The following is a 26456-nucleotide window of genomic DNA, read 5'->3' as shown; positions in this document are numbered from 1 at the left end:
TTCCATTCCATCCAGAGCCAGTACAGGCACTTTCACATATATTTACATAGTAGCACAGTGTTTGGCACCAATTATGCCAAATGAAAACTGTCAGTCATGGGAAACATCTGCATTTGAGGCGGGAGGTAAATAGAGAGAGGAAGAGAGAAAAATATGGAACCATTCTTGCATGTCTTTGTTCCCTCTCCTTACTCCTATTTTTCGTTGGTTTGTTGATTTCTTTTTTTGTTTTTCTTTTTTTTTTTTTCATCTCAAAGGTATTCTGTTCTACTTTGCAATTATGTAATAAGATATGTGTTTTCTCTAATCCATAAGTGTAATTTCCCATGCCAAATAAATTTTTTACTTTTTAATGTGAACCTTCAATACATGTAGTGCTTTGAATCTCTGAAGAGTAGCTGAAATAGAAATGTCCTTAAGGGAACAAAGGTGGAATTTGTGAAAGTAGATTTTTTTAATCTTCATCTGCAACTCCATGAGAAGTGGGAGAAGAAGTTGAATAATTTACACATAGATTTGTGCATACAGTGTTCTGTTAAGTTTAGCTTGTTTATCCCTACTTTCAGGATCAAATCAGCTTGAATCTAGATTCAAGAATATCTATGTGTTTAAGTAGAATGTATGTGATGAGGGTGAGTTTTGCTAATTTTAACTAGTAAAGTCTAAATTTATGAGGGGAAAAAAAAGTGTTATCAAGGCCTCCTGTTATTAGTAGAAGTAAATGATTATCCATGCATTTCTTGCAAGCCCCTGGAGTGTTTTTTTTCTGTGAACTGCTTGGTAAGTTTATATGAATGCTATAAGATACTGAAGTAACTCCTAAATGAAAGGGAAAATGGAAATGAGTGCACCTTAAGTGAATTCAGATAGATTAGTAGTACCAGAAGATACAGATTCATGACAAACATGCAAGTGGTAAATTAGAAATATCTCAGCAAAGCATAGATGAACTTCACATGTTGTTATTCTTCTTATTTTGAGTAAAATAAGATCTTACCTTAATTATCCATTTGCACTTTGGCTTTTCTAAATCTTAGCTATTAATTGTTACATGTACTGAGAGATTTCTGGCCTTTGTAACTGAGATTTCATCTCTGAGGAAAAAAAACGTCAACTTGTCTTTGGGAAAAGTTGCTGAGGTATTCTCTATCTAAGGAAGAAACACCCATTTCTTTTTGGGGAATACAAGGAGGTATAATATGTAGCTTCATTCATGACAAGTTCTGAAAATAAAATGCATTATTATAATAACAAGATTTTGATGTACTGTTGTTATGGGGAAGTAACTGAGAGAGATGGCTATGTGAAAGGAGTGAAGCACAGTGGACTAAATTATGAAAATTATGCTCGTGTTAATGAGTACTTACATTCACCCAAACCACTGGACTGTTAGTATAAATTACACACCTATTTTGGTCTGCATTTTGGATATTTTTAGAGAACAGAAAGAATCCTACTTTGAATAACAGCCTACTTAAAAAAAAAAAAATTGTTTAGGTCTAGCTATAAATTCCTTCCTACTCTGTCATCTATTTTTATAAATTTTTGCTACTGATATTGAATAATATTTAAGAAATGTTTAGACTGTTTTGTTTCGGATCAGACTGGAGATTTTATGAGATGTTCTAGACATTCCGCATGCAAGGAAAAGGATGAATTTCATAAGTGGAAAAGAGTGAAAGCATAGTGGAGCTGTGTGTTTCCATATTAGGATGCTACCCGAAATTATTTCTAGACCATACCACCTTATACTATTACAAAGCAGGGAGGATAATATCTATGTAGATTAAAGCTGTATTTGAATCAACTTAAAATAATAGGAAATGTTAATTTATGTTATTTGATTTACATACTCTATCTCTTCATTAATTCGAGTTCATCTGAGATGAACACAAATAACTTCATTAGCTGGAACTGTGCACTTTTTTCTTCTTCCCTATCTATAAATTGTTTTAACTGTGAAGAGTACTCAAATGTAATAGAAAGGGAAAGCAACCTAAATATAAATAGGAAATAGGCTATGAGATGTACAAATTTTCTTTAAATGCACGCTCATGTCAAGTCAGGTTCACTAACCTGTTTTACATGGTGTTCATTGGAAATTGCAAGTGGCCAAGGTGGAAAAGGTGATATTTTTAAACATACCCATTAAAATAAAGAAGGAACTATGCTAGAAAGGTACTATCCCTATGAATCCTATTGTTCTTTTGAAAAAGACTTCTAGGAATCTTTTTGCTACCTGCCTATACACAGAAATAAGCAACCCAATAATTAAGTGACCGTGCAGTAGATCAGGGGAAGCCTAAATGAGTGGGGGATCTTGATATGTAAGCAATTTTATGTCTGTATCATTTTCTAACCTGTAGCAAACACATTATTTAGGTGAAGGGAGAAAATCACCAGACTTGCTGGAAAATGAGTGCACAAGAATATCTAGACATGATGTGCTGAAATACAAAGCCTATCTAGTGTGGACATGAATTCCTCTAGAGTGCCAGTAGACAGATTTCTTATTATGCTTTGTCTTGTATTCTGTGTCAGTGACAAGATTTTTCTCCCACTGAAATCTAATTACTAGCAGACCTGGCAGAATTTCAGCTGGTACTATATCTACGGTATTGTTAAAAAGGAAAAGGAGGAAGAGAGAGAAAAGGCAGCTAAGAAATACTTGGAAGAAGATCAAATCATTTTTAGCGATTAGTGAGGCAATAAAATTAAGTATTTCTAATAAGATTATTTAAGGGTCCTAACTCACGATGTCTTTTACCTTAGGTGTGCAGAAGGCTATTTTGGACAACCTCTAATACCAGGGGGATCATGCCAACCATGCCAGTGTAATAACAACCTTGACTTCTCCGTTCCTGGCAGCTGTGACAGCTTGTCTGGTGCTTGCCTGATATGTAAGTCAGGTACAACAGGCCAGTATTGTGAGAGGTGTGCTGATGGATATTTTGGTGATGCTCTTGATGCAAGGAACTGTCAACGTAAGTCATGAACTTTTAGTACTTCTGACAGAATTGATCTATTCTATATCTTTGTTCCTGAGAGGAAGAATGTGCCTCTGTATGCGTGTGGAGGAGAATGATATGGTGTGCTTATACCTCTAAGAATACTGTTATACTTGTATCTGCTTTTGGAAAGGGTGATTTCAAAATAAATAGAATGATGAACCTATTAGAAAGCTTCCTCCTGTAGTTGAAGCAATAACGAAGCAGATGTGGAACAGACATAGGAGAATGGAGCATTACGTGGATGCAAAAGGTTATACCAAATGTCAGATCTACAAAAATAAATGGAAATAAATAGAAATGCACTACGTCATGCAGGGAAATCTCATTAATCCCATTGGTCATTTCAGATTGGTATTGAAAGGAGGAGAAAAAGATATTTCAGTTGCTGAGGAGTCCAAATTTGGCAAAACTTGGGACCTTCTTCCCACATATGTAACATCAGTAAGTGGTGGAAGCTGCTTTACAGGATGGACATTCTGCCAAGTTGAGCCTTCTGCCTCCTGTTGAATGTTCTGAGGTGCTGCGGAGTGAGGTGCCTGGCACTGCAATAAGCCACCGCTTCTCAGCAGTGTTGTGTGGTGGTATGTTGTTTAAGTATAAGCCCTAGCTCCAGTGTCAGACTTCCACACTGACTGCATGAAGTCATGGAGAGCAGACAGAAGAGCTGGTAGGAGCAGGAGCTTTTGCTTCTGTAGGGGGCAGTAGCTCTTACTGGCACAATTCAGAACACAGCTCTTAGGATTTTAGCTTAAAAACATTCACATATACTTCCACCTCATTCTGAGGAATGGAATAAAACAGATTTTAAGATCTTCTGAAAGAGCAGAGTACTTTATTTCTCTGTTATTAGAATTAAATCCTCTTCTTTCATTGGAATAAATGCAGAGCCACTCCACTGACACTGAGTACAAAGATGTAAAATGCCACTAAAAGTCTTGGGCACTATCTTATTGCTCTTAGGAACACAGGGACCATTTCTTGCAAGATGTGTTGCAAGCACAGAATTCTGATCTGCTGGCCTCCATTTCTAGGATTTGCTTTGTTGGTGGGTTGAAGTTTGACAACTGGAAAACAAGGTTATGTTTGACTACCTAAGACAGCACTGTGAGCTACAGAGATTTAGAACGTAACTAGGTTTCTCAGCTAAGGCTAATAAACATGGATATACATGAATTAACAGACAATCATGGAGAGAGAGAGAGCTGTATAAATGCTTTCGGTAGCTACGCAGTGCTAAATAAAAGCTGGACAATCACATTCTTTCCACTAGTTAAAAATTCATTATGATGTCATATAAGTTAGGGTGTTGTGTGTAATGTGATTTTGAAAAAGCAATGCATTTCATAAATCATAGCTTCAAGTAGCTCATCACCATTCCTGCAGTGTTGACAGGGCTCTTGCTTTGAACATTTCTACAGTATTGGCGGCTGCATGGGAAAGAGATGTAGTGTGAGGAGAGTTCCAAAAACACACAATTAAAAATAAAAAGTATTAAAAATAAATACATTTTTAATGTAGAATTACAAGCTTTGCTTTTGTTTTTAGCATCACTGACAAGGAGAGTCCCGTAATGTATTCATAGCTTTGTGCTCACAGTTACCTTACATTCATCTGTTCTCTGTCTTTCATCTGGGTTTTCTTTTTTTTTTGCATAAGATTTTTTTTATTTCCTTTGCAGACTTCCATGAAGTTTGCCCTGCAGCTACAATATCAGAAGGACCGTGCCTTTACTTTGTTATTTTCAATTTCTTTCCTTATTAAAAAGCCAAAACCAAGGGTATTGCAAAGCATGAATTTTGCTCTCGAATTATTGTTTGAAATGTTCTTTGCTCTTTCTCAATACTGTGCTGTTGTCATATGCATTAACCATTTCAAATGACAGTACAACTTTATATCACTATAGCTTCTCTGAATTTCTTGGTCTATCTGCACAAAATAATAAATCTAAGAATATGGAGCAAATGTCCTAGGCTTATTTGATTTCAATTTTTTAGGTTGATTTTTGCTGTGAAACATCACAGTATGCTGAAGCAAATAGCTAGAGGTTGTGCTGATGGTAGAGTTAGGTGACATGAGATTAATTAAAGCAAGCATCCAAGTGTGCCTATGTGTGCCTAGTATCACTGTTGGGAGGGAATTAGTGCATGGGTTCATTATAATTACAGACCCATAAATATTTATGCAAATCAAGAGGGAATGAGAGAGGTCTTAACCAGTGTCATTTTGGGAGAAAGTAAGACAAATTTCTCTGACAGACTGTATTGTATTGTAGCAACCATTTACAGTTTGGGACAATAGCTAATTTTTCCAGTAGAGTTGAATGAATGGGAAGGGTTTAGGTGAGATAAATGCAGTTTATAAGATTGAGTAACAGTTAAGTATATGAATAACCCTGACTGCATGTTTATTCTGTATGTACATTCTGCTAGTGCCAAGAAAAGTGCATTTCAACAGCAGTGACAGTGGGTCACCTCTACTGGTGCAGATTTTGACTAGCATGGCATTCAGGCTCCTATTCATAGCTGGTGGAAATGCAGAGTTACTGGTGGTGACTGTGTTGCAAAATAGTGTTTTGTAGCTGAGAATTTGCTCTATCGAACAGTATTACTGTGCTCTTCATATCTGTTGCAGTTTCCTTGGAAATAAATAGGAGACATTACTTTCAGAGTGATCTAGATGTGATATTAAACTTACCTGTTTACAAAAACAGTGTAAATTATTTATTTATTTATTTATTATGATCCTGGTGATTTTTTACATTCCTGTTTAAGAAAAAAGATCCAAATAAGAAAATCTTTGGGCTTTGAAATAAGTATTAGAATGTTAATGAAATACTAGCTGTTAATTTGCATTAATAATGTTTATGTGGGCTTGTGCTTACACATAATATTTTAACTACTGACCATTTTAATTAGAAAAATACTCCAAATGTGTATATGTAGTACCCTTCTACATGTTCAGTTTGGATTGTCAGTAGTTTTAAAATGTATGTATTATGGTAGTGGGTAAGAAAGAGGGCTGAAAGAGGATGAAAGAGGTGAATATTGTTACCAGATTGACAAGACAGCCCACGATATTTTTATTTGCATTATTTTGGTTTGTTATATTTATTTATTATATTGTTATTATTTACTCTCAAAGATATGAGATATTTTTGCAAACATTTGAGAAGTGAACAGATTGAAGCAAAATATGAATTCACTTTCATTTGAAAGAAACAGCTTGTGCATAATACTTCAAAAGTGGGGGGACTGTCAGGAAAAACTCCTTTCAGTTTACGATATTGTAAGTCCAATGAAGTCATGACTAAGATCTTCTTGTAATAGTCTATATGTAGGAAAAATACAACTGTTTTGTCTTCAGTGGCACCTTATGACATGCAAGTATGTGACCACCATGTGTTTGCTGTTGGGACTCTTACGAGTTTCTTAAAACAAAGCTGGCAACAAAGCTGTTGAGAAAAAGACAACACACAGGGTACTACTGCAAGAAGGGAAAATGTGGGCTAGAGCCTGTTTCAAAGAATAGATTGGTAGTAAATATAGTGATGAGGATTCATGTCTCTCCGGGAAAAAAAAGGACACAGAAGCCTGCTCATGCTAATGGAATTGGTGCCTGGATGGTCATAGTCCCTGTGACAAATAATAACATCTCTCCTTTCCCTATTGTGACTGCTGCATGCCATAAGACTTGTGATCTAACAGCATAAAAGGTGATAGAAAGCTTCTCTAAAACTTCTCCTCAAATATGAGAATGCAGAAAGCAAAACCTTTTTTTTTTTTCTATGAGAAACAGAAGTTTCCTTTTCACTGCTTTTTAAAAATCCTTTGGCAATTTGTGTGATTGATTGGGCTGGTTGCTTAGGTTCTATTTCCTCTGTGAGCTCTGATGCTGTTGCTGGAGCAGAGGTACTGAGGTGGCATGGAAAGAGGTTTTTTTTATGAAGTGGGAACAAAATTTCTCAGTGCAATCATTTGGAGTAAAATTCTGCATTTGTATGGGTAGGTAAATGAGGATTTTCACTGTCCAGGCTTTCCTCAGACCTGTATTCTTGAGTTTCTCAGGGTGGCAAAAGCTATGTTGTGAACATTTGGCTGTTAAATTCAGAATCAGTAGTATAAGTATACTGGAAATAACTTAATACTTCCTTCTTTTTTGTCTGTAGCCTGCCATTGCCATGTCAATGGATCCATCTCGGAGATCTGTGACTCTCAGACCGGCCAATGCAAATGTAAAGCCAATGTGATTGGGCACCGGTGTGATATGTGCAAGGTGAGTGAGGAGGAGCCATGGATGTTTCAGTTTGCTTCGGACTGGAGTTGAACAGGTTTCTTTTGTTGTTGTTTTTGTTGTTGTTGTTTTTCACTTAAGGAACAAATAGGAATTGTTTTTATTTACAGGGAGAATATATATAAAATGGCCACTTTAAAAAATGTTTTTCAAAGCTTTTCTAGTACAAAACAAACAACAAAAGTAAATCATTTGCACTCAGTGAAAATACTTGAAACCTCACTGTGCATATAAATACATTTTTTTTTTATGGTAAATGTATTTCATATTTTGAATGTTTAATACAAATCAGTAAATTGCAGCTCTGGAAAAATCCCTCTACGAAGAAAGTTGCAAAATATCTGATAGAATATGGTATTCAAAAAAGCAAATTGCTCGATTACTCCCACTGTGAATTTTCTGCTTTTACATTCTTTTTCTCAGGAATTCTTTTGGTATTGTTAAACTAACGTACATTTTTCTGGTAAAAATGTCTTTTGTCTTGATGTTGTTTTGCTGTCACATAAGTCACTGCAAAAAAAAACAATATATTTCATGAACTTTCACAGAGAGATTTCTTTAGGCTGCTCAGGAATATGTTATAACCAGCTTAACATGTCTCTGTTTCAGCATGAAGGCTCATGGGTTACGTCTGTGCCCTCAGAACACCCCATGTGTGTGTGATTTAAAGTACATAAGTAATTGTGCAGAAACTAAAAGGATCGTTTCACCCATTAAGCTGCATAATTTTTTGAAGTGGTATCCCAGGGGAGAACATGTTCATTTCAGCAGTATTTAAATAGTCCATTCAAAGAAAAATCATTAGTATCAGTGGAATTTGCCACACATGGTACAATATACACATAAAATATATCAATATTGTATTGCTAATACAATATCAGCTGCTGTATGGAATTAATCTTTGTTTATTACTGTCTATATTCCTGTACTGTTTTATTTGGTGCAGTTTCATTTCCTCTGCTTTCTAACAGTGTTTACTTTTCATTCTTAAAGCCCAACTACTTCTGGGCCCCAGATAAACGGTTTTGTATACCCTGTGGCTGCAGTGCCTTAGGATCCATGTCACTGCAATGTGATATGTCAGGAAGATGTATCTGCAAATCAAGATTCACAGGCAAACGCTGTGAAATCAGCAGAAAGGTGCCTAAATTGAAAGAAAGTGCACGAAGCAGTCAGCAGATCCGAGTCCCCCCTCAGAGATGGGGCTTCAGCAGTGCCAGTGGGTGCCCACGGGGCGCTTACCAGCCTGCTACTCTGGTAATCAGAAACTGTGTGCATCGCATGGGCTGAAACTTCTTATTTGCTTGCGGTGTTTTTTCTGGTTTTTTTTGTTTTTTTTTTTAATATTAAATAAATGTTCTTCAATACACAGAATTAATAAGGAAAACACAGGCTAAAAAGACAGTGTGCTGTTCTTGATATTCTCCACATCCAAGGTTGCATAGTGCAAATAACCAAATAGGCTGGAAGCCAAATAACAGAATAATTCCAAAAGCAGCACAATCAACAGTAGTATGCATAAAATATATGGGTGATGTACGTACATCATTGTAATCAGTGGGCTATTCACGGCCTTCAGTAGAGCAAGACTTGCTCCTCTAATGGTTCAAGAACCAAAGGGCTAGGAGTTCATGAGAAGAATCATCACCAGAGGCAAAATGTTAAGATCTAGCCTTGAAATATCAAACACGGCAGGTGTTAAAAGTTCTCATTTGTGAATATGCCCAGCCTTGAGCCATTTTTAATTTTTAACCAGGCCAAGCGCAAGTTATTTGAATCTATTTCCCAAAATAACAGAAATATTCATCATCACATGCCAACAAAACAGCTTATTTCCTAAATGATGTAATAATTACGGTGCAACTGCTTCTAACTGAGCGGTGTTATAAGTAAGTTACTTTGCTTTTTCCTCCTGCAACCCAAGACCTCCATACTTACACTATTTGAAAAATACCTGACAGTATTTTGTTTTCCTCAGTCAGTCTTTATTTGCTGATATGGATTCCTTTGGAGAATGTGAACTTTTACCTATTTAATACATATGACCACACAAATACTCAACATACACTGGTGCAGAGTCACAATACAGTACAATACTCAGAAGGTATTATATTTCTTTGATGTCATCCATGATCCTATCTATTGTTCAATTGATGTGACTCTCAGAATTTCTGTATAAACAAGCTTGGCTGAGGGTTCAGCCTGGAGTCTCATCTTTGAGAGCTTGCATGACTGATCAAAATGCCTTTCACTGTGCACAGTTCATCACAGAACAGAACCCAGCATGCTAGTGATCTTTTCTTCATTCACGCAGTGTGGAGTGCTAGTGATTGGACTGTTTTTCTGTTTTTCAGCCTTGTAATCAGAATTTATTAGATCCTATCAAACTTTCTGTTGAGAGCTGAGCTGCATGCTGCGTATTAGCTTCTTCACTATATTAATCTGATTGTCCGTCCTGAAGATTTTGCATATTTACATTTCTAAGTACTTCTTCCTGTGTAATAGAAATCTTTAGAGATAGTCTGTACATTTAATTGAACCTTGGAGTTTAATTACATGGGTTAGAATATTCTTTTCTCTCTGATGCACTGTATTTTGTCATGCTGCAGTATATAACTTGCAAAGCATTTCATTATTGAAACTGGAAATGCAAATCAGGGTAATACCTTATTATATGTATAATCAAGCATTTGCTTAGTTTCTATGATTCTTCAGGCCAAATTCTGATTGTAGGTGCAGTCCCCTATACTGATACATATCAGTGGATTCTCTCTAGGAATGTGGAACCTCAATATTCATCTCAGATGAATGTGGAAGCCTGCCAAAATCTCTGAGATTCCACCCATGCAGATTAGGAGTTTAACTGTGGAAACAAGTCCATGAAAATCTAAGTCTGTACATCTCCACTGATTTGAAAAATCTGTGCTGATTTATACTAGGCAAAAAACTAACAGCAAATGGCTGAGTTGCACAGTAGTACATTGTAAAAATAAATATATTTCACTTCAGTCCATTTATAATCAGTTGCAGTTATATATTTTTAAAAAGAGGTAATTCTTATTAGCTTGCAATGCAAACAAATATATTCTATCTATGTTCTAAAGTTATTCCTAACAGTCATTCAGAAGAAATGCCCTTGAGTTACAGAACACTATGAACAGATATTGCTCCTGGTCAAGGGAGACAGAATCTTCTTGTTCAGAGTCTTTCTGGTTGAATCAGTGTCCATTTGCAGCTGAGAATTTGAATTCATTCTCTTAGTAACTAATCCTGCCTAACATAATCTTACAATCCAGACACAGTACACATAGATGACTCAGGCCTTCCATTTAAGTTAAGTAGGAAATTTCTGAAAGCCAATCTGAAGACCATACATAATAACCTTCTTGAAATTGTATGTATGGAAACACAACCTTATACAAAGTGTACTGTCTAGAGATCATTCATTGTAATAGCAGTTAACATTCTAAAATCTTTATTCCTTTTGAGCTGTATAGCTGTTTAGTGCACTTGGCACAGTTTTACCTCTACAATTGTTTGTTATGAATTGAATTACAGAGTTGAAAGGGAAAGGATCACCCCATAGGCACTCAGCTTTTATTCTTTTCCCAGTAATCCTTCCATGTACTAACTGCTCTTCCTTCCTCTCTCGGTGGCAGCCTGAAACATTTGGCTTACAATCTTCCAGAGGATGTGTTCCCTGCAACTGCAACTCTTTTGGTTCCAAGTCCTTTGACTGTGATGGAAATGGACAGTGTTACTGCCAGCCAGGAGTGACAGGAAAGAAGTGTGATCGCTGTGCTCATGGATTTTACAACTTTGAAGAAGGAGGCTGTACTCGTATGTAAATACTTGGCTAATTGCAAGTTTACTTATTTATCTATATATCTATTCATTTTCTTACTAGGTTGGCTGGTTGTGGATTGCCTAACAAATTTTCCTGACAGGTAGTCATTTTCATGGGCAACCCTGTAAATCAGTCAATTGGCAAAAAGAATAATTGGCAAGAACAAAAGACCCAAACTATTTCTTCTATTTTAAGATTAATTTATGGCTAATCTGCCATGGATAGCTATGTTTACAAGAAACAGAAGTGTCCTTTTCTCCAAGTACTTTCTGCCCAAAATACGCCCATGAAGTTCCTGTAATTTAGTTATGATAATGTCATAGAAGAATGATTTGGGTGCTTACCAAATCACACCAACTTGAAGGGGTGTGAATCGGGGGGAAAAAAATGCCTTTTCTTCTAGTTTTATCCCAAACTTTTTGCTGTCCTTACAAGGTTGATCCTTTTTCATTAAATTCTGTACAGTAATATTTAGAATATTGCTTACTTGTATACTTCATCTGAAAATCTTGTTGTACACAAAAAAACCTCTGCTATGTCCCTCGTGTAAGCACAGGAAAAGTATTCTCCTCCAGATGCTGAAATTATCGCATCATCATGAAATATTTCCAGCTACTTCTTTATATTTATGTTTGTTCTTTTGGACATAAGGTCAAACACCCAAACACTGAAATGGACACTTCCTGTCCTTAAAGTAGTACAGACTGCTAGGTCAAAAAGAATCTAACCCATTGGTTCCTTCACAGAGAAATATCCATTTTGCTAACAGATCTGTGCTTTTAATGTCTCATAAACTAGTATAGATCTGGTCACAGGAGGCATAGATAACTGTCAAGTATGTTGGCATGCCAGAGTGGCAATGGCCCCGCAGCGTTCCTTGCTGATGGCAGAGTTCTACCAAGCTGAGGATATTTCTGCTGTCATTCTTCAGGTCAGAGCTGTAGAGTATTCTTCCCAGCAGCAGAAATGGTCTTCCCCGGTATCCTCATCCTCCTCCTTTTCCATAATGAACAGCAGCACAAGTAGCAAGCCTAGCTCTCTGTCTCTCCTACTTCTTTAGCTTTAGTACGGAAGGAGCATCTAGAGTTTGAGACCCGTGCCTGTGCAGCAAAATTCAATTTCATCTGTACTATTGATATGCCTTGAGCCAAAGTGGTTTGTAGATCGTAACTGGAAGTATTACTCTATGGTATTGTCTGCCATGTGAAGGAAGGGGCAAGAAAATATTTACCATGTTGTAAAGTTGATACTATGGAAAAGGGAAAGATTTGTTCACAAACTCACTGCTCAGAGAGCTTGAAAGTTCTTAGCACATACTGGAGTGAAAAAATTACTGTGGATATCTTCATGATTAATCTCTTATTGTAATATTTCACAATTTAAAAGCACATTGCTCTTGTGAAATGTTACAAAATGTTGTTAGTTTCATACAGCTGGGGAGAGAAAATGAGAGGGCAACAAGTTTTCATATGAATTTTTTAACTGCTCTTCTGATAAACATGGGAAGACTGAGTTTAGTGAAAATCTAAATAATATTTTAAATAGAAATGTATCTGCCTATGTTCATCAAGTATTTTAAATAACCTCAACAGATTTTTAAAAGTTTCAAAGTGAATATAACAGATGCAAAGAATTTTTTTTCTCAAAATGCTGTTTATTCCACACTTATTATTAACAAGCATTTTATGCTTTCCTTCATATGACCAAAAAAAAAGGAATTAAATTATGAATCACAGAAATTTAATAGAAGTATATCAAATCATTCTAGAAGAAAGTGCACAAAAAACGAATACTAGAATGTCAGCTAAATATCTAATAATATATTAGACTTCTTTTATCTAGCATTTATCCAAAAGAAATATAAGTTGTTTTTTTCTTGTACAATAAAAAATAATTAAAAAACCCTGAAGCATCATCAGTTAGATCAGTTATTATTGACACTCTAGCAACAAATATACAAAATAAATTTCTGTTAAACTATTTCTTGCAACAAATGTGTTGGTTTTTTTTCCATATTCTTTTAAATAATTATGATAGTACAAACAAAAAAATGTTGCTCTGTCACTTTTCTCCCTCTATACCTTTTGAACCAGTTTTGCCTAAGAACTATACTTCCATAGAATTCACAAAAGCTTCAGTCTGAAGTACATCCACAGTGATGACGTACTTCTGAAACACCTTCACGATGTGCCAAAAGACTCTGTATCGCATGTTTTCAAATGTTGCATCTGTCATGATGGAAGTTAAACTTACTTGCATCTGTTATCTCATTTCGGAAGCATTGATGGAGAAAAATAAAGATCAGTTCTTATCTGAACTACAAATATGAGTTCTGTCTTTGCACATCTCTTATTATCTAGCTTTACTTGGAAATAGACTAAAATAGTTGAGTTGGAAGAGACATTCAAAGATCATCTAGCCTGTCCATTCCAGGGCTAAATACATATTATTGAAGACAGTATCCAAATGTCGTTTTGAACACTGACCTCATGGGGCAACACTGATGCATGGGATAACAAAGTATTAGTTATAAAGGCGATAAATACAAACACAGCCCTCTGCAATGGGGCATCATGTTACACTGCCCTGTAGACTTACCAAGGGACTGATTAATGCTCAGAGAGTGATAGTTTGCTTATGATGCTTTTGCTGTGTAATGTTTTGCTGGGTAATGTTGAGGGTGGGTATGAAAATAAACATGCGCTGGTTCTGCTCTTCAGAACAATTAGGTGTCTTGTGCCTCTTCTCTTATATGCTTTTAATCTTAATTTGTCACCAATTAATTGTTCACCTAATAATGGTTTAACATCAAAGGCCCTTTTTGGAATCACTTCCAAAACCAAATTTGTTTCATTGAATAAAATCTGCAAAGAATTACAGTTTCATGTGAAGACATTGTTCTCCTCTTAAAGATTGTAGTAGAAAAAAAAGTCCTTGATATATAAGGGGGCAACTTTCACTTTTCTCTACTTTGTTTCTGTTTCCCATTAAGCCTGTGACTGTTCACAATTTGGTAATAACTGTGATCCTGTCAGTGGCCACTGTATCTGCCCCCCCAATACCATTGGAGAGATGTGTGACAAGTGTGCACCAAATCACTGGGGCCATGACATTGTCCATGGTTGCAAGGTGAGTGGATCTCTCTTTTCTCTGTATGTGTCATCTCATTCCCATGGGGTAAATACAGTAGTTTGTAGGTGGGATACAAATTTACATTTGTAAATCATTGTTTGTTCCTCCATTGCAAGTTTTAGTGTCAATCAGACTATGGTGTAAACGTTGGTGATCAATTACTGAGCATTACCAAGCCCCTCTCTCAGGTTTGTAGCCTGTAACACCAAACACCCTGTTTATACTGTAGTGCTGTCATGCTGAGTTTGTATCCTGATTTCTTTTGTTACAGCTGCATTTAACATGATTGAGGAGATGACCATATGTCTTAGTTTCAGAGTTAATTATGTTTTCCCATAGTTTTTAGTATGATGCTTCATTTTGGTTTTAGGAGAAAAACAATGTAGATAACACACTATTGTTTTAGCTGTTGCTGAGTAATGCTGTACAGAGCCAAGGACATTTCTTTTCCTCAGCTTCTCCTATTGTCCTGCCATCAAGGGGACTTGAGGGTGGACACAAGGAGCTGGGTGGGGACAGAACCAGGCCAGGTGACTTAAACTGGCCAAAGGGATATTCTATACTGTATGACATCATGAGGAAGGAAAGTTTGAAAAAGGTGAAGGGGAGGGGGGGTGTTCATTGGGTGGGCTGCTGCTGCTCAAGAACTAGCTGGGCATGGGTCAATGGGTGGTGAGCAATAACTTGTGCATCACTTGTTATGTAGATAGATATTTATATACACGATTGTCGTAGCTATTATCCTTTTTTCCTCTTCCTTATTAAATAGTTTTATCTTAGCCCACAAGGTCTACTTTGTTTTTTCTGATTCTCTCTCCCATCCCACTAGGAAGGTGGGGGGAATGAGCAAAAGACTGTGTGGTACTGAGCCACCTATCAGGTTAAACCACAACACCACAGAATTATATAATGTAAAAATGTATAACTACAGTAATTGACCTTATCTTTGCAGAAAAAATTTACTTTGGCTCTAGTTCTGATGCTAGTGGGAAGACATCCTTTAATTTTATTTGATAAGGCCTTTGACTTGTGCATAAAGAAAAGAAGCAGCTGCCTTACCCATAAAATACACTTTCTTTCTATTTCCTTAAAAGGGAAATAAACCTTCTTACTTGCCTCTAAATCCTTCTTATTCTAGTGTTTGACAGAGTTATGAAAGTCTTAAAAGGAGGGTAAGGAGGGACAAGAAGAAGAAAATTATGTCAAATAGGCCATGAAAGCTATTGATAATGTCATACTCCTGAGTTGAAGAGAACAATATTTGATGAGGTTGAATACTAGTGATAGTGAATACTGTACCAAGTTTAAATGCCTCCTTCTCTCTGCCTTTCTTATTAATGATGAGGCATTTACAGTACTGCTGCAATTACTCCAGAAAAACTGTCTTGTCTGAACATGGTCGTACACCATTAATGCGCTTTCTTCAAAGACTGTTTGTCATGTAGCTCAGGTTATGGATTAATTATTTCTGTATGTATGGAAAACTCCTCTTGTGAAACCTCTGCTGTGCTGCTGTGATACAGATTCCTGGCTTCTGAATCCAGCCTATAATGAGGTTGAAGACCTCTGTTTGAGCTCTGGAGTGTGTTCTCTGATTGTCTTTTATGCGGTCACATTAATATGGAAGTTCCATGGTATCATCTAAATTAATAATGATCTATCAGCCTACAACTCTTTCAATAATTTCTGCAAAGTGAGATCTCCTACTCACACTCTTTGTAGATTTCCAGGGGTCTTGTAACTCAAAGGGGTTAGAAAGCGTTGCATAAAACTATTTGCTTGCAAAACAAACATAATGTTTGATTGCAGTTTAGATTTTGATATTGCACACTGAACTATTTCAGTGTGTGATGAAGAATTTGTTTCCTAAGCTTTATTTTCAAGTATATCTTGTAGAACAAAGTTCCTTCTGTCAGAAGGTTTTGTTTCTTAGGTTAGGCTGTAGTTTAGCAGTCTAATACGTAACTAGTAGTTAAATAGTTTCTCTTGGATTCAGTAAAAATTGAAATTGAATGTTTCCTATACATAATCACCTTCTTTAGAAATGGTCATTTCAGAGCAGAAAAAAACATGCTATAAGTATTCATTTAATAAACAATTTTTCTTAGAAACGAAGTCCTCATTTTTCTTCCTCTCTTCTTCAGGTTTGTATCCTTAATTTTAGCAAGTCTATCCATGTCAGTTACTGTGGTAACCTGTACTGCTGGCGCTGGGTTTGCTATTGCAAGCTGAAACTCTTCATATGAAATTCTTGTCGCGTCAGTGATCAGAGTGAATGTCCTGGGCTAACTTTGTAGTACGATCACAGTAATAGTACTGAAGGATTTTTCTGTTCTTTGGGAGACTGCAGCTTTCCCAGCTACTTGCTTCTATACTCAGCATGTAGACCCCTTGGCAAATCACCTGTTTCTTTCCTTGCTTATCTGTGGAAACTCTCTTTCTGTAAGCAAGTTTACTTTCCACCACACCAGAAGACTAAATATCAATATCCCTTACCTTGTAAATTGCTATCATCTAAGAGTCAAGTTTGTAAAAAGAAGATAGTTACCTGCCTGACAGATTAGTAATAATCATTGCACTAGATTCCACTGGGACCACTGCCCCTGAGCAACTCCAGTTTTAGCAAAGGAGTGTGAACATGCCCTGTACAGGTCTTGCATAGAAATAATTTTTTAGAGGGCACTTAAAATTCCTAAGTTAACTTTGTCCACAGAGTATGCCAGTGCCCTTCATCCTGTTGGATTTGTCATTTCACTTCTGAATTTACCAGTGATACATAAAATATGTTTAAGAGGAAAGCAGTGTTATAAGTGTCTTTAATATAAGTTTTTGGTGTGTTTAGAGGAATTGCTTGACCCTTGATGAATAAAGACAAATGCCTACCTTAATAATTCAGATGTTATCTTTGGACAGTGGAAGTTCATTGTATAAGAACTCTATTTACCAGAACTTGAAAGATGTGTGGTGTTTTTGTTTTGGAGTTTTGATTTTTATTTTTTTTTTTTTTTTTTTTTCAGATGCACAACTGCAATTTTATTCTTGTTTTTCTTCTTTTCAGCCCTGTGACTGTAGCCTTGTTGGAGCCCTAAGTTCTCAGTGTGACTTACAGACAGGCTGCTGTTTCTGCCGCCCTGAATTCTCTGGGGATAAATGCACTGAGTGCAGGTCGGGTTACTGGAATTATCCACGGTGCATTGCTTGTCAGTGTGTCCTGTCTGGGACTGATCCACAGAGCTGTGATACAGATTTGGGGACATGCTCATGCGTTAATCATACTGGCCAATGCAGCTGCAAGGTAGGGCAATAAAGGCTGTAAGCTGATCTTATATCTGCTGAGAAATTTAATCCAAAATTCCTTGACATTTGTACTTGTCTATGTCTACAGTATGTGCAAACAGATCTAGTTGTCTGTCATAGTGCATTTGCTATTTGCTGTAAGAGTCTAACATGAAGACTTAAGTGCTCATCTATTGCTTTTTCACATGCTATCACTTGCTATCCTCTTAGGCTCTACTCTCCCTTTGTATTTCTTCCTGGTCTTGCAGAACAAATTGCTGCTAATTTAAACATTCAATATACTTGTTCAGACATTTGGCAAACTAAAAGGAAAAACATCAGTGATAACAATATGCTACAGTGCTTGTTCATTGTAATGAGTTTACTAAGAGGGAATCCCCACCAGGTAAAATGAGTAGAATTCACTGCAGCAATATCTATTATTTCTGAGTAGATTGTGTACAATTCAAGACTACTAAAGAAGTGACTTTGTGACTACTGTAAGACTTGGTATCATCAGCCACAGCCTTCCTATTTGGAATTGTTCTGTGGAGAATTGCACGCTTATGTGCACTGAAAATTGGCTGGATTTCTGGTCTTAAAGAGAGATTTGACACACGGTGGCCAGCAAGTAGAGTACACCAGGGCAGTGTCTGAACATAGAAATACAGTCCATATTTTGCTTGAAAAGTTACAATGGAAAATAGAAAGGTCTTGGACTGCAGCAAGGACATGGGCAAAGGTAAGAACCTGAAGTGGAACAACCCCAAGAATCAGTACAGTTTGAGAGGTAAAATGCTGAATAGTAATCTACTGAAAAGCACATAAGGGCTATGGGAGATGACAAATCAAATATAAGACAACTCTTCACTTTCAGTGGGAATTAGACAATCTGCATACTGAGCTGGTTTGAGATGAGATTGGCCAGCAGATCAAGGGAAGTCTTTATCCTTCCTCTTCTACACAGAGTACTTGGAAATGACAGTTTTAAATTTTGATATAAAAATGTAGAGGATCAAGAGAAGGGCTAAAAAGGGACTTAAGGCAGATGGTCTGAGTATACACTGAGGGAGCAGGAACTGGTCTCTTCTACTCTGAAGGAAAAAGAAAAGCTGAGGGAAAATGTAATAGCCTACGGTCACTTTAAAGAGTAATTGCAAATATGATGGAGTCAAGTCCTTTTTGATATTAGCAAAAGGTGTTATAGTATCAACAGCTCCGTATGGCAGCTTGGGAATTTTGGATTGGATGTTAGGGAAAAAATCACTAGGAGGTTCATCAAATAGATTATCCAGAAAGGTTATGATGTTCTCATTCTTTGACATTTTCAAGTACTGGCTAGCTGCTAACCTGATCTAGTATTGATCTTCATGGAAGAGCTTTCTAAAAATGGCCTTAAGAGATTGCTTCTGCAATTTTGATTCATTCTTCTTCAGAGACTGTCCTGACACAAAGAGTGAGCAAAATTCAAGGATAAATTCAAAAGGTATAATTGCCAGGTAATTATTTTGTTAATTGGACACCATTCTCTTCATTCTGAGTTAAAGCATAGATTCAATAGAGAAACTGTAATATCAGTTAGAGTGGAATGTACCTGTGGAGAGCATTAAGGTCATCTCCTTCTTTGAATGAGACTGCTCTGAGGTATTATTTCCAAGAGTGGAGATTCCACAACCTATGTGAAAACTGCTTGGCCACCGTACTATTTTTCTGGTGTATTTGAATAGAACGTGCCCTATTCTGTTTTCCAAATGCTGATTCATTTGACTGTAGGACCATAAGGAAACTGAAGTGAAATGCTGACAAGCACCATTTGAGAAAAAGCTGTTTCTTGGCCTGATGAGCAATGCTATCTGCCCTATGCCATCCACTGAAATGTTAAAAATAGAAGTGCTTCAGTTATTTCAAACTTTCTTCATGTGTTCCAGCTCCACTGACCATTTTGGTGTCCCTTTTCTGGGTTAGGTCCACTGTACCAATGTCTTTCTTGTAGGTCTTCCAAGCACAGAATAGAATAATGGAGTTTTATGGCATTCTTAAGTAGAAATGTTTCTTTGTTGATTCCTTTAAGACATAAAATATGTCTCTGTGAATGCAAATTAATAGCATATATTCTGCTGATATTTACTGATTAAAAACTGCAGTTGACACAAATCAATACAAAGCAAGTAAAAGTCACAATTTATGACAAAAATTACTGGATTAAGCCAACAGTTAGTTTTGCTGGTTTTTTTTGTTTGTTTTTTGTTTTTTACAGTTTAAATCTAGGTTTGGTTAACCTTTTGACTAACTTTTTTGAAAGACTTACATATTGAAGAAGGGAGATCTTTTAAACAGATAATCATTGCCATTGAAACTTGCTGTTATAGCTGGAGAAAATGAGCTTTCAAAGGCTCAGGAGCTCCTTTGTCAGCCCTTACTTAAAGCATCAAAATTTAAGGCAATTACAGTGTAAGCACATTTGCTCATAGTTGCATGTGGAAATGAGGTTAAAATGGTAAATCCCCAGGGAAAGTGTTGGTTTCTTTTATAAGCTTTGGAAAGTTGATTTTCTTTTTTTTTTAGATTGACTTCTTGATATTACTGTGAAGAAAAGAGAGAGAGAGAGACCAGAGCTTTCATATTGGCATTTTTTTTTCAATACCTTGGTCTCAGTAAAAAATGTCTTTAAAAGGCTGTGTATATATTAATGCTTATCTAGCCTATCTGGGTTTGCTTTTTATTTGGACTAATTGAAAAATGAAAATAAAAGCATTGACATTACAGCAGTGAAACATTTCAGCCTTGTTAATACAGCTCAGTGATGTGGAAAACAATCAGGTGAAGAGGGGAAAGCTTTTCTCCACAATATTTCCATTAAAGTATGTTTCTCAGCAAGAATATTTAGTACTGTAGGTTAAAAGTTCTAACTTGTCAAAACTAATTCCTGATAAACAGAAGCTCTGATTAACCCTGGCAGTTTCAGAAGGACATATTTTTTTCTTATCAATCATTTAATAAGCATGTTGTATCCAAAGTACCATTTGATCTTTCTGTGCATGCAACTATCACTAAGGAGCCAGTGGATGCTCAGAGTTACTTAGTGGATACAAATGCAAAAGTCAGTTTTATATTAATTTATATGTTTGCATACACACATGTTAAGAGGCTGGAAAGCTCCTTGAAGCTCCTTACACTTATACTATTATTAATATTGTTCCATTTTCTTTTTCTTATTATTGCCTGTAATTAAAGCTTGCCTTTTTTTTTTTAATGTTCTCTCTATTCCAGGTCAATGTGGAAGGTGTCCACTGTGACAGGTGCAAATCTGGCACATTTGGCCTCTCTGCCAGAAACCCACTTGGCTGCAGCAGTTGCTATTGCTTTGGCTTGACTACACAGTGCAGTGAGGCAAGGGGTCTGATCCGCACGTGGGTGAGTAGGGAACTGCTGAGCCATGTAATGAGATAATGTTGTTTCCTGCTGGCATGTTTTAGTCAAGCACTGAGAGGCAGCTAGAAAATGGCCAAACATTTAAGCAGTCATTTTCCTCTTTATAATTTGAGAAGTGGAAAGAGTAGTACGTTCCATTAGAAAAATAGGGTCAAAGCATTAAAAGTAAGTAGATAAGAAAACTAGTGATATGATAGCAGATATTAAGTCAACGTAAAGCTGTTAAAAGCTAGGAACAGGCAAGTTAGTCACGTATGGGGAAATGATGCATTTCAGTGCATTGTGACCTAATCCCTGGTATACGATACACAGTTTATCCTCGTGTATTCAAGAGTCATAGATACTTGTTGTTCAGTATAGATTTGCCATGGTCCACTTATCTGTTTATTTTCATTACTTTTTCTAAAAGTATTATTTTTAAAAGTGCTTAGTGAAGATGCTGCCATATTGAAATCTAGGAGCGGAAGTCCCTTAAAGAAAAGAAAGAGTTCTCCACCCTCATGTGGAAAAGGGTCTTGAGACCTACGTTAGGCTTTCAAGTAAGACAGACTGATTGTCTCTATTTATCTATACAATGAGTACAAAACACACATTGAGACCACTACTGTCCATCACATCACATGTGGCAGCACAAAGCAATAGCATAGTTGAAACCTCTTGATGATCTGGTTTGTCTCAGTTAATTTCCTCTCATGTTAATACTCACATCTAAGCAAGTCTATGTACACAACTCATCTGGTTTTTGGCTCTCTGATGTATTATAGAATTGGAATTGATTCAGAGTTTTAAACTGATGGACACTGAATTCTTCCAGATGCTAGTGGTTATTTCAGATGCTATTTCAGGTGCCTCAAATGGCATTAGACATGTTTAGACAAGCGAATTTTGTCCTGTATGACAATAAGGCTTTTCTGAAATTCAAATGTGTTGACCCCTTTCTTGATGTCTAAAATACAGTTCTGACAGGAACTCAGGAAATCTCACATAGGACTAGCAATTGTCAGGGATGTTTCTGTGTCCAGTCAGTCCGTGCTGTAAATGGAAATAATGGAACACTGTAAGAACACTGTAAGTACAGCACAAGGCTTGAGTAATTTCTCACAACCTGATCCCAAACTCTTGAACAGCCTGTTGATGGGATCACTATTAGGGATAAGATTTTGCATTATTTTTTTTCTCTTTCCTCACTCTTTAGGAGACAGCAATTTTGATACTGGTCCTTTTTGAGTTCAAACATTTCCTGTCTGAATAGAATTGCTAAGACACATATTACAGTTTTTTATCAAAATTACTTATAGCATTACTTAGAAGTACAGTGGGTCAGATGTTGTGTTCCGCAGTCAAGTGTTGATGAGAAGTATGATTCATTGTAATTAATGTTTCTCACAATCAGAACAGAGGAGGCCCAAGACTGAAACAGCACTATGAAAATCATATTAATGAAATTAATGGGATCACTCACTTATGAAACTGTTTCAACCAGTGCTAATACATTCTTTTTGGAATGAGGACAGGGTGCAAAAGGCTTGAGGAAGACATCATTATTATCAGTATTTCTCCATACTTGTTTTTTGACAAATAGTGATGTGAAATGAAAAAAACTGCAAATATATATATTTTTAAAGAGTTTAAATTTAAAGACAAACACTTATTTCCTTCATGGGGAGAAACAGATTTGATTTTATTCTTGTTATTTTGAACATGCTTAGGTGACCTTGAGTCCAGAGCAAACAGTTCTGCCACTGGTGGATGAAAACCTTCACCAAAGTACTCTTTCAGGGATTGCGTTCCAGCCTCCTGAAATAGTAGCAAATATAGAACAGGTGATGCGGATTCTTCGTTCAGAACCTGTTTACTGGAGGCTTCCAGAGCAGTTTGAAGGACAAAAGGTAACATGAGATTCCACTGAATATCTACATGGCTTTATTTTTTTTATATATTTTTTAAATGTTTGTATTTTACAATACCTTCATTTCTTATCCACTGAGCATGTCATCACATAGTGGAAAGTACCTGTCTCCAGTACCTTGGAAATCTATAAGTCTGTAACTCCAACACTATTTTATAATAGATAGTTACCATCAGTAACATGTATAATTTTTCCACGGGACAGATTTTCTCATAAAAAGCTTATTTAAATAAAGTAAACTTCATTAACTAATGTATCTCTCTTGCAACCTTTTTTTTTTGTCCATTTTGCCATTTCTCCAAAATGCCATCTATGTGTAGGTCTTACAGAAGAAAATGACTGAAATAAACCTTCTTTTGGAGGCCAATTATTATGCACCACTGTACTGATATTTATTTTGTACTTTTGATACTCTTTGGTTTGCTTGAAGAGAGTTTACGTGTTCCTTTCTCTAAACACAAACTTCCGGTGATGCTAAGACAAATAAAACGAAATAGCTAACACTTTTTTGTTGTTTTTAATAGCACAATACAATAACAAATTGCTGATCAGTACTTTCAAACATAGCCCCTATCCCTAGACAGTTCTACAAGCACATACTGCTATTTTATACTATACATGGATTAATCAGGTTGTGTGCATCTAGCTCCCACGTATGCCCTGAAAATTATTTTTAGCTGAAAATGAGATTTGTTTTTCTACTTTGTGTTTTGCTTCGTTAGCTGACTGCTTATGGAGGGAAACTGAAATATGCAATCTACTTTGAAGCACGAGAAGAAACAGGCTTTACTACTTACTATCCCCAAGTGATCATCAGAGGTGGCCCTCCTACCCACACAAGAATTATTGTCCGGCATATGCCAGCCCCTCTGATTGGGCAGCTGACAAGGCATGAGATAGAGCTGACAGAGGTAATGCTCCCATCTGCTCTTTCACCATATCATAAGCACTGGGTTCTTTTTAATACTCCTAATAATCTGTTTTTTTATTACTGTTTTTCAGCATGAATGGGAATATTATGGTGATGGCCAAAGAGTGAGAAACACTGTGCTCTGGGAATATCAAAATGACCCGGCAGTCAACAAGACGATGTCCCAGGCAGATTTCACATGGAAACATTATGCAGATGACTCAAGGCCGAGTAGAGTTGTATCCCGGGAAGACTTCCTGAATGTGCTGTATGATGTTCATTACATTCTTATTAAGGCTACTCATGGCAACATCATGAGGCAGAGCAGGTAACTGTTCAGTGCTATAGTCACAGATAAAGTGATAGAACTTCCTAACAGAATTTTTATTCAAAACATAAGCACTTACTGGGAAGAACAGAAGGAGTTAGTGTTCAGCATGGCAAAAGATTGAGGGGAGTAAAATTTTATTTGATAGAAAATTTAAATCATAATAAGTAAACAAAATCTTTATTTTCTGGACCCTTGAACAGAAAACAAATGCAAGTATGCACATCCTGAAACAATCCAGAAATATTTTTGAATAAATATCTTCTTTTTGGAAATATGATGTTGTAATTTAATGTAAATGAAAGAATTTTCTCTTGCAAATTGGAACTAACTTAAATAGTAAAAGGGGAACAGAGTGCTCCTTTAACAAAATGGAATTTAATTCATTATATTAGGAGCAGATAAGTTAAATATTTTTTTTGTTTATTTGTTAATAAATTGAATGATTAAATAAAGAGAATGCCTACTAAATTTGAAGTGGGCATGAAATTAGAAAGCAATATAAATATATCAGAAAGCAAAATAAGAGGCACGTACTGAAATCTGACTGCAATCTAAAGGTCAAGTATAACATTTTATGCTTTGAAAGAAGTAGTCAATTAAACAAGATATTTAAACAAGGAACAACTTCTTAGTTACCTATTCTTCGAAAAGGGATCTGTTGTTTACAACATATTGCCAGATTAATGTGATTCAGTAATGATATTCTTGTTTAGAAATGTAAATATTCTACCTGAAATAATAAACAGGAACATTCTGCCAAGTACAAAGAATTAATCTTTTAATTAAAACCAACTCTAGTAAAGTCTAAGCATCCAGTTTGGGATGCTCTGATTCAAGAAATAATGATTAAAGCCTTCCAAGGAGAAGAGTGAACAACATCAGAGGACAGAAAACATGGCCTGTGAGAGAAGATGTCAAGAACTGAATTTATTCAGAAGTTATAACTTTTCTTAAAATGCATAAAATGTTGTCACAAAGAGAAATAAAATCATTAATTCTCTGTTGTCATGGTATGTACATTAAAAAAAGAAATTAGCTTAATCTTCATTATGAAAGATTTGCATTAGACATAGGAAAAAACTTCCTGGGAGTAAAGAAGTTCTGGAATAGATTGCATAGGCTATTCCTAGAACTTTTTGATAAGGAAATTTTTATATCCATTGTAAGCAAAAATTTAATAGCAAGGAAACAGGAATAATTGGGGATAAATGCCAGAGGTCTCCAGAAGACCTTGCTATGAGTCTATCGTAGAATTGACAAGCTAAAATTATTTCTAGATTTTTAGTTTACAAATTTGTCTATAAGAACATTGCCTTTGGAGCTCATGAGAGTGAATAGTAGGGGCAGATATAATGCATCTTTGCAGTACTGTTTAATATGTTGTATTACATGTACAAGGAACACCTATGGAAAGAGGTGTGTAACTCCAATGTAAAACAGAAAATTTGAGAAGTGTTCTCCATGTTCTGTATCTGCTTCTGCTCTCCCTTCCCTGGATGAACTCCAGATTCTAGTTCAGCTGTGGAAGAAAACGCTGAATGATATCTCAGCTCAGGCAGTATAATCAAAGTTATTCAAATGGACTTCCAGCTTCATGATTTTGTTCTGAGATTCATGTGATCATCATAACTGATCTACACTTGCATTGTAATATGCCACCATTTCATCAAGGTTACCTAGTTAATGAGGCATATAACAGAACAGAGAATGACTTCTGTTTCAGGGCAGGTTTGCAGGGTGGCACTTACCGAACCAAAATGTATTTTTATAACATCACATTTCACAGCGTAACATTTTATATGACAGCAGTACTTGAACAGGTCAGTTGTTTTCTTTGACAACTCTCCATGTGATATCAAAACCTTTAACAAAATATTGTGCTTGATTTTGTAGGTGGTTATGTTGCAACAGATTTTTATGATCTCTGTATATTTACATAGGTAACACTCACCCCATGGCATCTGAGACTTTAGGTAGAAAATAATTGTCAGGAGTATATAATAATTTTTTCCAAGTCAGCACCTTGACTGATTTTTAAGACAGTTTTGCTTAAGATCACAAAATTCCTCAAAATGTTCATAGAAGCTAGTGGGATATTAACTTGAGTAAGAATTGCAAGCTTATATTAAAAGCAGGATGAGATGCTCTAGAGAACAGTATTTAGGTATGTGCTCAACTTTAAATATATGTTTGAATTAAAGCTTCTCTTTCTGTCTGACTGTGCATTATAGAAAAGTATAAGGTAAAGAAAACTGGGATGGGATTATGAAAATACCATCTGTGATGTCCTTTTATTTCAATTTCAGAGTTTAAAAGAT

The 26456-nt window shown here is 36.1% G+C and overlaps 1 protein-coding gene across 3 annotated transcripts in view; it reads left to right on the top strand.

Annotated features, from left to right (window-relative positions):
• LAMA2 (laminin subunit alpha 2) overlaps positions 1-26456 on the top strand; it is a 353391-nt gene that overhangs the window by 217786 nt on the left and 109149 nt on the right. For all 3 annotated transcript variants that reach the window (XM_021391626.1, XM_021391625.1, XM_021391624.1), the window contains exons 19-27: positions 2773-2984; positions 7177-7283; positions 10961-11141; positions 14141-14277; positions 17339-17575; positions 20827-20970; positions 22698-22877; positions 23620-23808; positions 23900-24135. In XM_021391626.1, the coding sequence (XP_021247301.1) occupies positions 2773-2984; positions 7177-7283; positions 10961-11141; positions 14141-14277; positions 17339-17575; positions 20827-20970; positions 22698-22877; positions 23620-23808; positions 23900-24135 (1623 nt within the window). The remainder of the gene's footprint in view (positions 1-2772; positions 2985-7176; positions 7284-10960; positions 11142-14140; positions 14278-17338; positions 17576-20826; positions 20971-22697; positions 22878-23619; positions 23809-23899; positions 24136-26456) is intronic.

This window comes from Numida meleagris, chromosome 3 (assembly GCF_002078875.1).
Source record: "Numida meleagris isolate 19003 breed g44 Domestic line chromosome 3, NumMel1.0, whole genome shotgun sequence".
In the NCBI taxonomy this organism is placed as follows: Eukaryota; Metazoa; Chordata; class Aves; order Galliformes; family Numididae; genus Numida; species Numida meleagris.
Note: the sequence above shows the minus strand (reverse complement) of the source record. Positions and strands in the feature narration are given on the sequence as shown.